At 38.8% G+C, this 13,178-nt stretch overlaps 1 protein-coding gene across 1 annotated transcript in view; it reads right to left on the bottom strand.

Moving 5' to 3' along the window:
- VPS13C (vacuolar protein sorting 13 homolog C (S. cerevisiae)) overlaps positions 1–2,283 on the bottom strand; it is an 87,329-nt gene extending 85,046 nt beyond the window's left edge. Inside the window, exon 1 of the mRNA XM_009994514.1 lies at positions 2,241–2,283. Coding sequence (XP_009992816.1) covers positions 2,241–2,283 — 43 coding nt within the window. The remainder of the gene's footprint in view (positions 1–2,240) is intronic.
- Between the last annotated feature and the right edge of the window lie 10,895 nt (positions 2,284–13,178).

The following is a 13,178-nucleotide window of genomic DNA, read 5'->3' as shown; positions in this document are numbered from 1 at the left end:
CGCCAAAAGCGGGGGCCCCGGGGCCCAGCCCGGCCGCCCCCGCATCTCCCCTCCCCACCGCTTCTCTTAGGATGAGCGCCGAATGCAGGCTCCAAGTCACACGTTCGGTTTAAAAATGTGTTCCCAAGAAAGAACATTAACATCGGCAGTAGGATCCAACCTCAGAAACGCATGCAAATGCATCGAGACCCTATGAACATGATGTTAACAAGGTGAGAGAAATAACTGCTTTAAGCAGCATGTAAGTATATTGTGGAGCTTAGTGGAAGAACATGTTCCAAAACCACAAATAGCGTGCGGAAAAGATGCGAGTAAACTGAGAATGGAAAGATCCACCAGCAATCGTTAGGGCTCCCATTCTGTTGCTGCCTGTTGTTCCAGGCGTGCAGGCTCCCTCTGGCTGTGGCTGAGGTAAATCCCAAGGGCTCTGCTTGGATCTCATGTGGGTTTATCTGAATAACGGACACATATGTGGGATCACCCTCATCCCCACAGTGGTGAGTCAAATGCATTTTCAGTTTGGTAAATATGTGATGAACCATAGGGTCTAGTCCAGAGCATGCAGGCAGCACGAGATTTTTTATTTAGCACCTTTTTTTCAGATTGTAAGAGATAAATGCCACACCTGTACACCATTACTATACATATACACAGCTGCCTATCCTATAAGGTAACACAAAAGATTCAATGGATAATTTGGCTGTGGATGTTAAACAGGATGGTCTGGATGAAGGTTTGACAGGGAAAGTCATATAAGTGAAGACTTGAGAAGCACAGAAATGGTAGAGAGATTAATCCCTGGAAAATCTCTGCTTCTGCTTATCCACACACAAACACTAGTAATGGCTACTATGTGTGGATGTACCCTGGCAGCCTTTTTATTTTTTTTGCCCTGTACTGTGGCAGCTCTTGCACAACCACTGTAGGTAGTTTATGAATCGTGGCAGTATTGCTCAAAATCATCTGAACATGATGCATTCTAGCCCATTTGCAAAACTGCTCTATGACTGAGTGTGGTTAAATCGGTTTTGTGTGGAGTATTTACTACTGGTTTTGTTCCTTATGAGAACCATAGCTTTGGAAATCCAGTGGTGATTTCAGGGACCAAATATCTAGTGGATCAATTGCTCCAAAAGTTATCTGATTTTATCTGGTAAAGAACCCCAGCAAGCCACATCTGTGTTATATATCCTGCTCCAGTAAAACCTATGTGGATATTTTTAAATAAAAGAAAAATTGAATGGAGATAAGAATGGAAAAACTGTGAATCTGGTAGTTGGCATTTTAAGTAGATATTCTATTAACCATGAATGTGATTACTTTAAGTACTAAAATATTATTTGAATATAAAGGTACATATTTTTGCACCTCTATAACCAAAAAAATCCTTTGTTATTCTTCCTGAGCCCCCCTTGCAGATAAGATGCCACTTAAAAATGACATTATCACAGCTCTGGCTGTTAGTAGGTACCATTCCCTGTGTGTTCTCAGGGAAAAAGGTAAACATTCCAAAATGACAGTCAAAAAAAGGAGTAGAAACAACCTCCCAAATAAGGCCTCACACATGGTTACATGAGGTATGAGTTCTGTATCTAGAAGAACAGATAGAGGACAAAGAGAAATGTTGTTATTTGCTTACCATTCATTGAATACACAGATAATGTTCATTCACCTCAAGGAACAACCCATGCATTCAGTAATTTTTTCTAAATGCCAACATTGAATAGACATGACTGGTTTGATCAATATGAATGGAATCAGTGGTCTCACTCAGCAGAAAGTAATCAAGAAACAACATGTTCTGCTTGATGTATAGAGGCTCCTTGTGTATTATTGTACCACTTCAATAAATATGAGGATTTGATCATTCAATCACTGAATAATAATTTACTAAAAAGAAAACAAACACAACACTGACACTTAACTTTGTGATTTTGCTATCTATGTGGCAAGATTTGCTCAAACCTCTAAGGGAAACCTTTATAAAAAATTAAGTCTAAAACAAACCATGGAAATCTGCACTGAAAGTACCAGTTAAAGATTAAGTTTTATGAATAGAAATAGACATTGCAACAACAAATACTTGTTTAGTGTTGCCTGTTTCACAATGTTGCATGCATAAGTAATAGTCACAGCAATTCTAATGCTAATCTGAGGTGGGTACAAGGATTGATAGCTCAATAACAGACCTTTCTTTTCCTATTTTGCTGAATTAATGTTACAAAATCTCCAGCTCCTACCATCTGACCGTTGGAAAATGAACAGATGGCAAATTTTATCCATCGTACCTCACTAAACAGAGTGTATGCCTATTAGCAGTTGGGAAATCAGCCAGATAATGTGGCATCAACCCTCATCACAAAGCCTACAGAAATGAGAGGACTTGCCAGCGAGTCAGATCAGATCGCCAAGAGCCTTGTTGTTTGGACAAGTTTTGAAAAATCTCCAAAACTGGTTCTGAGCAACCTGTTCCTTATCCACTCCAATTCTGAGGTGTATTTTATTTGCCTTGCAATTTTTTATCATTCCAGTGTCAGAAGTAACAGCATATTTAAGGCACATATTGTTGAACTAAACAGATGGAGAAGATTAGTCCTGATGATTTTACCATACTGTCTTTTCTAAAGATAAGTTTGATATTCTACAGAAATCATAGTATTGGATTTTTTTTATTTTTATTTAGTATTTAAGATTTTTATAGTAACTCAGTTTTTCACTCTTTTAAAACTTGTTTCTAAGTAGTGCAAAGGAGATTCCATTAATGCTGAATGCATTTGCAGAAAATAAGAGAAAACAAAAGTCTCAACAGTTCTGTCAAATACTAAAATGAACACTCAGATGACATCACAAGATCTAGAATAGCAGAATAGTTAAAATAACTGCTATTAATTGCTAAGCAATAATGAAAATAATTCTTAGAAGTTTTTGCAAGACTTATCTCAATTACATTAGCAAAAAGTAAAACCAACAGATTAGGAGATACTAAGATATCTGAAGGACTAAGATGCCAACATGTGGGCCATCTGCTTTAGCTTTTCCCCCTGTGACAGCTGGAGAGTCTCAGTTCCCAGTGAAGAGCCTTGAAGAGCTCACATCTGCAAAAAGCTGTAATACTGTTTCAGTGTGTGTCCTCTCTGTGATGGAACAATAAAATGTAAAATACTTGCCAAGCATGAATGAGAAAGAGCTAAGTGACAGGCAAATGGAAGTGTGTCAGTGAAGCTGGTGTTAACCTCAGATACTAACACCAAGGCACAGCCATTTTACAAAGGGATAAAGTTGATCTTTATGCATAAAAATAACTAATCATCTGGAGAAGCCTCCGTTTTGTTTCACAGGGTAATTTTAAGCCAGATATATTGTCTAAATTGTAACACGATTCTATTTCTCCCCTATAAAAAATGTCACGGGTCTAAATAAATATATGTGCCCCCTTTCCCATTGTCATCCAAGACAAACTTTGGATTAACTTACCCTTACTGGCTACTGTGAAGTTATCAGAGAAAGCCAGGTGAAAATGGCATTACCACTGACTGTTCTTTAGTAAAAGCCTACACCCAAAGCTTTTCACAGGTTTCATGTGATTACAGAAAACAGGGACAGCACAGTGCAGATACCACATAGCATAATGCTGCATGCACCTATGAGGGTAGTAGCTCCATGAACAATCTATGTCAGGTGGTTTTCAAGGGGTTTGATGAATAATTTCCATTATCTACTACACCTTATCTGCATCAAAGAGATTTAATTAGCTGCATGAAATTTCTAAGTGAAGAGGCTTAGTCTATCTGATCTCTCTTGATCACATGCATGTCATACCAACTGAGATTTGAAATATAAACTATATTGCTATATTTTATCCTGAGCCAGGAAATATTCAAAAAACAGCTAAGTTCCATCACAAGAAGAAACTAATCTAATTTTTCATGAGGGCTTAATTTTATGGTATTTCTGAGAATCATAGCTTGTTTCTTCAGTACTGTGCCGTGAAGATGAGAAAGTCACTAGCTATGAAAGGAAATTGGTTGAAATAAGATTGCATTTGTTTTAATGAATATTCTGCCTTTGAGTGAGGAAGGAAACAATAATAGTCCAGTCTAGAACAAATACATTTGCTTTTAAATTATAAGTGTAATTTCATTCACTTGATAAGGACTTGAACTTATTCGTTACGAAAGCACAATATCTATCAATCCAAACCCAAGGCATTTCACCTGCAAAAATCTCAGTTATTTGCACATTCACTTGAACATTAGAACAGTCCTTCAGCAAAACCCTGTAAGACATAATTTATAGAATTTTTTGAGATAAATTTTCTGAGTGGCTTTTCTGGAAAAGTACTGCCTGATACTGAAAAAAGAAAGGTTAGAAATAGTTAATGAATTCCCAGCTGTTGCGGTCAGTCTTTAAATAATAAGGAATAATTCCTGAAGTGCCATTTATGAATAAAAAAGAAAATTAAAAGTAGGAGTTTCTCTCTTCTCACAAAAGTCATCCTTACTCCAGATACTGCTGGAGTGGCTTTTATTAAAAAAAAATATCTAAGGAACAGGAAATACAAAGTGCTTGCGGTCACATTGTTTTTAGAGTATCTACTTAGAAGATGTCCTACAATTTTCAAAACCTTTGAGGAGGCTGAAAACATTGATATAAGTTACCTTGTTTCCTAATGCATTATGCCAACCACACAGTCAGCCAGGAGGTCACCTGGCAAAGCCACGACTTAAGTCACAGAATAAACTCTGAAAAAAAAAAAAAAAATAAAATAAAATCTCTGCATAAAGCTATACTAACTGCTTCCAAAAGAAATCTAAACAGCAAGTATTATTCCAAATAGCTATTGTCTTCAGATATTTCCTCTTAGCAATATTTATCTCTCATAGCAATGCATGTCATTAAATAACATACCAAACACCAAGTGTGATTCTTTTCTCTCTTCTGTACGTTTAAAACTATATTGACCCTGTTAGAATCAATAGAGGTACAATATATGAAAGTCAACGTGTTAAGGAATATTCCCAGCATCTCCCTGACTGAAGATGCAGTGTAGATATCCAAAGAAATTAAGCCTGTGTTCCCAGAGTGGAATAATTTGCAAGATAGATTTATCATAAGTAGACCATGTCAGTTGCTGTCTTTGACTGGATAACTAATGGAGAAATAAACCCAAAAATAATTAAGTTCTTTGGCAACATCCAATGCAAGTTGATTTTTTTGGCAGTACTGTCTCTATTCTAGTCTTTCTGACCTCTTATTTAAAATGGGAATTGCCCTCATAGCCTCTTGCATCCTGCTTAGGAAGCAGTAAAGACAACCTAGCCTAGAGTACTTAATGTGTAACTACTTGTACAAAATATTGGGAAACACAAACCTTTCACTTTCAGCATATTCCACAGGCCTCAACACCAGCATGGAATAATAAAGCTATTTATAGATCTAGCCTCATTTCTTAAGCTTGCCTTTGTCATGAAACATCAACCCTCTGAACAGTCAGCATAAGTGACTTGGAAAGGCTGGAGCTTATGGATATGAATTGTATTTTAAGTTGTACATATTGTAATCATAGAATCATAGAGCCTATCCCTTATCTATCCCTTATCAGAAGGAAATAAAAGCTATTGAATAATACCTCATAAAAATAATAGCATAGCAGTTACCTTTTATAGGCAATTGTGTTTTTTAGGTGAAAGGTTGTACTTGGCATATGAGAAAGAAATTAAGAGCCTCTGCTTACCGTGCTGCTACGTCTTTATTTTTGACTGCAGTGAACCATATGTACTTTTCTCCAGTTGTTACTATAACAAAGAAGCACTCTGTTAAATATTAAACATGAACATGCATTAAGCACTCACATGCAGGAGTCTGTGCAAGTCAGACTATTTGAATGACAAATCTCTTGGTTTATGCATTCAAAGTGGCTATCTTGAACTACAGGCTTACATCAAGAGCCCTGTTACCTTTGACATAACACCAGATCCTAGTCACATGAATCGGTTAACTGCATGGACACAGGGATCCCTCTAAATTCTACTGCTGGATTGAAAAGCTCTGATGTTCAAACTTTTTTCTATTTAAATATCTCATTTTAAAGTCATTTTAAATACTAAACTAAATGGTTTCTTCTCCAGCTGAAGCCTCTGAACAGTTGTTTTCAGCACAGCTTGTACCCTGCCAGTTCATGCTGCCCATATTCAACTCATTCACCTTTATATAGTACCAAATTTTGTCCTGGTTAGATGCTTAAGTCTTTTGTCCCATCATTAAACATTTCTCCCACAGCTCTGAGAACCAGACAGTCCTTGTCATTTCAGGTTTGTTGTTGGGTTTTTTTTCTTGCCTCTAAAATGCACAGAATAAGATCTACACTGGCTTTAAATTGAACACTCATTTGTTTCAAAAGCATATTCCCCATTAAATTAAAAGCAGTTAGTACAGATAAGGCAGCTAGTGCTCACTTTAAAAACAAGAAATCACAAACTTGAAAGGTATCTCCTGATCCTCTGAAGTGAAGAAAAATGTCTTGTACTCTCCCATAGAGAAGCTGGAGTCAGTGTGGAGACACACAACCCTCCAAGCAAGCAAGCTCCCTGGTGAGACAGCACTCTTGGATGACGATCAAGACAGCTAAGCTCATGTAAGTAGGGTACAAGTGCCCACATAACACACCTTCTCTGTGGTTAGTCTGTTTTCACTTGATGAGGAGAGATACAGGCACAACCAATACTTGCTGTTACAGCAACAGGCAGGCCAGGTTCTCTATTCAGCATTTTGGTTTAACAGTGTAACACGCAAACCACAACTGTGGTGTTTAAATTGTTTAATATGCAGTGGGATTTCCTCCCTGTACAGGCTGTGGGGCCTGCAAAACTGATTATTGCTATCTGAGAATTCTCAGGAGTAAAACTGGGAGCTTGAGATTTTTATGTACAAATTACAGAGTCAGTGAGTAGCTTTGATGAGCTGCATTTTTCTAGCATCTTACTTCTGAAATTTGTCACTAGCATGACAGGGAACCCACCTCCAGTCTCTAACAGGGTTTAGAAAGATCCTTCCATTATCCAGAACTTCATATGAATGCTTTACGTATATCTCTGTCATTAAAATAGCCAAATTCTCTTGAGAACAAGAAGAATATGTGCCATCAGTGGAACCATAACCATTTCCACGACACAAAAATAATCACAACAAACTGTTTCTACTTTGAGAATATACAATTTTGAGAAAAGCCATTTTTAACTGAAACATTCCCCAAGATGGAGCTATCCAGAAGTAAAGAAAAATGTTCCTTGGCACTTAAGTACTTAAGGTAGCAGGCGCTGAAGCCTCCAGTCATCCACACCCTTGAACTCTAGCTGGCATTTGTCAGCATAGGTATCGTCTGATAGAACTAACATCACCTGATTTCCAACTTCATTATAACAAGACAATCTGTAGGAACAGACGTATTTCTTGCCCAATGCCCTCAGTCAGCTGTTTTTACCACTGAGGTAAAAGTTATGCAGGAAGGAAAACATTGAACAGATGGATATGTTTACTTGGGAGTTAAACTGTGTGCAGAAGCACCACTTACAATATTTCTGGGAAGCAATGCAGTCAGGAAAGGATAAAAGCATATTATAATTAAAAATTGCATCAGTCAGCTCAATCAAATTAGTTTTTCAGGCTGTGATTGGAAAAACAGCTTTTTTCCAATTTCTATATTTCATAGTTAATAAAATTAAGTTGTATAAAAACACATTTTCTCACTTAAAATTTTGGAAACCCTTTCTTTTTAGTAAACATTTGTTCAGATTACACAAAAAATTGGAAAACCACAGTGGATGCAGAATTCTTTTGGAAATACATTTGGCACATAAGTTATTGCAGATTCTCAAATTAAAAATGTGTATGTTTTAAAAAAGAATGTCTCCAGTTGTATGATTCTTAGTACCTAACATAAAAGACAGATCCTTTCTGAGATTTTCTTCTTCAGCACAGAGTTGAAGGTCTGAACAGGACCTAAGTTTAAAGATTTCCCACTTGAAAAGGGCTGGGTCACACAGGTTGTGTCCAAAGTGCACAGCTAACTTAACAGTCAGCCCCTGCAGAAAATCACACAGTATTGGTTCATAGAGAAGGGCTATAATTAGCTGAAAATTAAACCCCAGCTCATAACCCTGTTGTTTAAATGGGAATGAAACAATTGCCATCTGAAAATGCCTATTAACCCACTGTTATTAGCCCTAAGGCTGGTCCAGAAATTAACCATGTTGCAAAACTCTTGGCATGCTTTATGCTCATATGAATAAAAACAAGTAATAACCAAGGAAGATAAATAATAGCTCTGCAACTGTAATGAAGTTTTCAGGAGAAAGTGTTGAAGCAGAAAACTGCAAAGGCCTTGCTAAGATCCCTGTAGTTCCTTAAAACTGGCTAAATAGGCTCCCTCCTCTCTTCCAGGCATGTCCTTTGTTCAGTGAACCCTGGCACTGGCAATCCCCAGCTTGCGAAAGTCCTGTCACAGATAGGCCTTTACCAAAAGAAAACAAACCCTCTTTGAAACACCTGATGCAAAATTAACAAATAGCAATTCTTCTCTTTGTTGGGAACACACTTTGATTACACACTGTGCTAACTTTATGACTTCATAAACTGGAGAACTAAGCCAGTATAATTGGTAACACATGATCTAATCTCAACTGTCATTTTGGTTTGATTATAGTATTGTTCATTTTAAGTTTGCAGTAGTTGAGCCTATGTGATGTGCTTCTGTGACGTTAATATTTACCTTTCTCATTTAAAATAATAAAAGAAGAGAGAGCACACAGAACTAGATTAGGCCTCCATATTTAATAGCCCTTTGCAGGTCTCTCATCTAACACGTGTTAGGACTTTTAAAACCAGAAGGTTTTATTAGAGTAGGTCACACTAATGACATCAAAGGATAGGTGAGCATATTTTACAGAAGAACAAGAATAGAAGAGTTTCTCTAGATTAGTCTAGCAATTTGAAGGATGATACAGATGCAGCTTTTCTTCATAGCTGTTACAAATGTTAAAGAGTAAAGTCCTAGAGAAGAAAAGAGCCCAAGAAAGCTGGTCAATATTCAAGCATCACCTCCTCCAAGCCCAGGAGCAATGCATCCCAACAAAGAAGAAGGCAGACAAATGCCAGGAGGCCTGCATGGATGAACAAGGAGCTCCTGGACATGCTGGGATGCAAAAAAGAAAGTCCACAGAGCCTGGAAGCAAGGACAGGAAGCCTGAGAGTAGAAAGAAGTTATCAGAGCAGCCAGGGATCAGATTAGGAAAGCTAAAGCCCAGATAGAAGTAAACCCAGCCAGGGACATCAAAGGTAACAAGAAAAGCTACAGTGACAAAACAAAGACTAGGGAAAATGTGGGCCCTCTCCAGAAGCAAACAGGAGACCTGGTAACACAATGCAGGACGTAGAGAAGGCTGAGGTACTCAATTGCTTTTTTGCTTCAGTCTTCATTGGCAAGTGCTCTGGCCACACCAGCCAAGTTGCAGAAGGCAAAGGCAGGGACTAGGAGAAGGAAAATCAGCACAGTGTAGGAGAAGAGCAGGTTTGACACCATCTTAAAAACCTTATAAGAAGGTAAGACCTAGACACCTGCAAAAATGGGAGTGCTCAACAACCCAGTTCCAAATTTTTACATTTTTGGGGTTTCTGAAGAAGAATTTCTCTTTAGCACTGTATCTTTTCCTCTATTGATTGTGTCTGTGTTGTACATCCTGTAATCAGATTTGCCATTTTTACAGCTGTAAATTTCCATGGAAATACCAGAGAAATTGCCATGCTTTTTAATTAACTTGAATTAAAAATTTTAGTCTTGCTCTGTGACCGAAAAAGATTTTAAACTATTTATTTTCCCAGAAAGTGGATCAAAGATGTCATGAAAGAAAGGGAGTGTTTCCTAAGTGGTTCGAGTACATAGCAACATGATGTAATTCACAAGTGCAATTTACAAACATTCCTCTCATTCTGAAGCTTGGCAGGAACTGCACTTCACTGGCAATTGGTAAGAAATGTGCAACTTGTATGAATGGAAGAAGTTTCTTTAAGAAGAGGCAGTATTTAGAGTAACGAGGGTGTAAGATTAAGTGACGTGACTCATGATAAGTCTTAAAAGTAAGACATCTTTACATGTTTTCAGTATAGAAGGATGACCACAAGTAACAGATGTGCTCATTGTTTCTGGCCAAAGAGCACAGGCACAGAACAGCCATGAGGCATGACAGAAAATGGAACATGGTGATTCCAGGCAATCTGCTGTCCAGTCTTCCAACTATCAGCTTTTTAACATAAAACTAGAGTCTGAAATATTTGACATAGACTCTTCTTTCATACTCACCGATACTTAACAGATTGGTAACATCCTCTGATGGCTTTTCCTTCACTTTTTGTCCCTAAGTTGCAGTGCTTAGCCATGAAAACTTTGTTTTCTGCTCCATCAGGAATGCTGGTAGTGCAGTTTCCTGGAAGATACTTAAAAACAACTCTTGTTAATGCGAACAGAAAATGCCCAGTACCATGATAAATAGGGCTGCCTTAATATTAGACAATTGTGGGAATTAATTTTGGCCTTCACTAATGATACTCTAAAATGGTTTCTGTGCAGTCATACTTAATCCAAGCTATGGCCTCTTAGATCTGTGCCAGTACAGGAGTGAGGAGTGTGTGCCAGACTTCCCAGACCTACCTCCTCAAGACACAGCCATAGAAATGGAGACTTCATGGAAGCCTCGACTGTTGCCCTTTTGGGTCAGCTCTCCATGATCTCAGGCTGTTTCACAAAAGACTAATAATCCTCCCTCAGGATTCCGAGAAAACCACCAAGTTGTGAGGGAGAGCTGTGAAACACTGTGTCGGCTGGATAAAATAAGAGACATAAGTAGCAGGCAGAGGCAAAATTGTTGAGATGGTGTCACCGTTTGACTCAGGTCCGACAACAATGCTCTCCATCCCCTCCCCCCCCCACCCCAGGTAGGGAAGGAGAGAGAGAAAAAGAGAGAGACTTGGTTGGATTGAAAACTAAACTACACAGCTTTTATTAAAACACTAATGAATGATACAAGAAAATATATACAATTATATACAGATATATTCAGGTATGGGCAAAAGCCTCTCGCCTCCCCCCACCCCAGCAACTCCCACAGCACTTCCCTGAACTGGGAAGAGTCCCGAGGAATCCCGGAGCTGCTGCTGGAGAAAGCAAAGAGTTATGGGGGTCAGGAGATCTCGAGTCTAAGGGTCGACAGTGATGGATGAACAGAGTCCTCCCTGGACGCCGGCCATGGACGAAGAGAAGGGGAGAAGAAGAAGGAAGGAAGTTGTCTTCTGTGATCTCTGACCTTCCTTTGAGCTTACGTAGATATATGGAATGGAATATCTTTGGCCAATTTTGCTGTCCATCTAACTCAGCCTCCTACGGGGGGGGGTCACAGATCTCCCCATAGTGTCTGAGCTGACAGAGTGCAGGTGCGACCTTGAAGCCTCAGTAGTTAGAAAAACATTCCACTGTCTTATCAGCCTAGCAGAACACACTGTTGCTAGTTAAAAGAAAGCTTAGTGAAGGAAAAAAAAAATCAGTAAAAAGAAAAATTGGCTTCATCCTGGCTCAAACCAGGACAGATGGGGAAGGCCACTTCCTTGAAAAGCCCTAAGGAAAAATGGACTCAAGGATGGCAACTCAGAAACTCTGAGGGTGAGCCTGTCCCAGGGAACAGTGGAGGTCCATGGTCATCCCCCTCTCACTGCCAGCTCTTCTTAAGCCTGGGAACTTGTTAGTCCCACCTGTCAACCATGTGCATAAAGCAACAAATAATTGCTTTGTACCTTGAAGGTGTGTACATCCTGCTTGCAGCAGCTCTTTGTACGTGCTCAGAGCTGCCAAAGCCAATGACAGAGAAGGAAGAAATCACCTCCAGTAGGCCAAAAACACCAGCATGATAAAATGTCTTTCTCTGAATGACAGTTCATACTCTGCATACAAGCAGGGAAAAGCTGTTGGTGCTTGGTTACAGACAGGTTGCTGATAGACACAAAAAGGAAAAATCTGGTCACATGTAGCAAGTGCTGCAGGGAAAGGGAAACAAAACAAAACAAACATCTGATCACCATTCACATCTGTTTCTGAGTACCAAGTTTTATTGCCTACCAGTTGATTACGGCCACTGTCAGGAAGACACCACATCCTCATAGCTGGCAGCACAGGATGTGGAAGCACAGCCCAGGAATCCTACTGGTGCTCAGCAGTCACAAGGTTAGACTGGGAGCTCCTGTTCTGAAGTATGATACAACCTTTTAAAGGGTAACACTCTTATTTGCTTGCTTTATCTGCAAGGCTCCTTAATTTACTAGTGTGGCTAAGGAAAGTTTCTCACTTTTATCTACAGATCAAAAGGAAGTAGAAATGGATCTTCTGTGTCAGATACAATCTGAATCTGTGCCTAAACCAACATAAACTAACTCTATAATCTCTCAGTAAATTAGTTTTACATTTTTGTGGCATGAGGAAATGCCAATAAGCTTAGCAGCAGGAAGCTGAAAATAAGGCACCAGCAAAATGATATCATTTGTTTATTATAGTAGGGGGTAAAATTAAAGAAATACAAGCAGCTGTAATGTAATAATTTTTCCTTTACTTTCTTCAATAATTCTGACTTGAGAAATTCTTAAACGAACACAAATGACATGCAGGCATGTACTGCTGACAAGCAGGGCTTATCAGATGATCTCTGACTCTGTGACTTTACCCAGGCTGCCTCCTCTCACTCACTCCCAGTACTTTGACCAGCCATTTCCTACTCCAGATATTCTTCAGAAATAACTTGGGAAACTTCTGCTTCAGAAAAGATCTGAATGCTTCCTGCTATGGTAGCAATCATGTTTATACTTATTATTATTTTGAAATAGCTTGTTTTAAATTTTCTTGGATTTCAGAAAACATGCCTAAAAAAATACTTCTATTGACTTGGGATAGTTTATCCTGAAAACCAATAAACTGGTTTTTCTCTTGAGAAACTGGTGCTATTGTTTGTTTCCTTACCTTGACCAGTGCAACTACAACCTCTGCCTGATCTCCACTGCTTTGCCTCTTTTCCGAGTCTGACTCTCTTCCCTGCTCCCCTTCTCTTGTTTTGTCTTCTCAGTGCCCCAGTTTTTTAGCTGTTTTC

Source organism: Chaetura pelagica, unplaced genomic scaffold (assembly GCF_000747805.2).
Source record: "Chaetura pelagica isolate M959 unplaced genomic scaffold, ChaPel_1.0 scaffold222, whole genome shotgun sequence".
In the NCBI taxonomy this organism is placed as follows: Eukaryota; Metazoa; Chordata; class Aves; order Apodiformes; family Apodidae; genus Chaetura; species Chaetura pelagica.
This window is presented reverse-complemented; position numbering and strand designations above follow the sequence as displayed.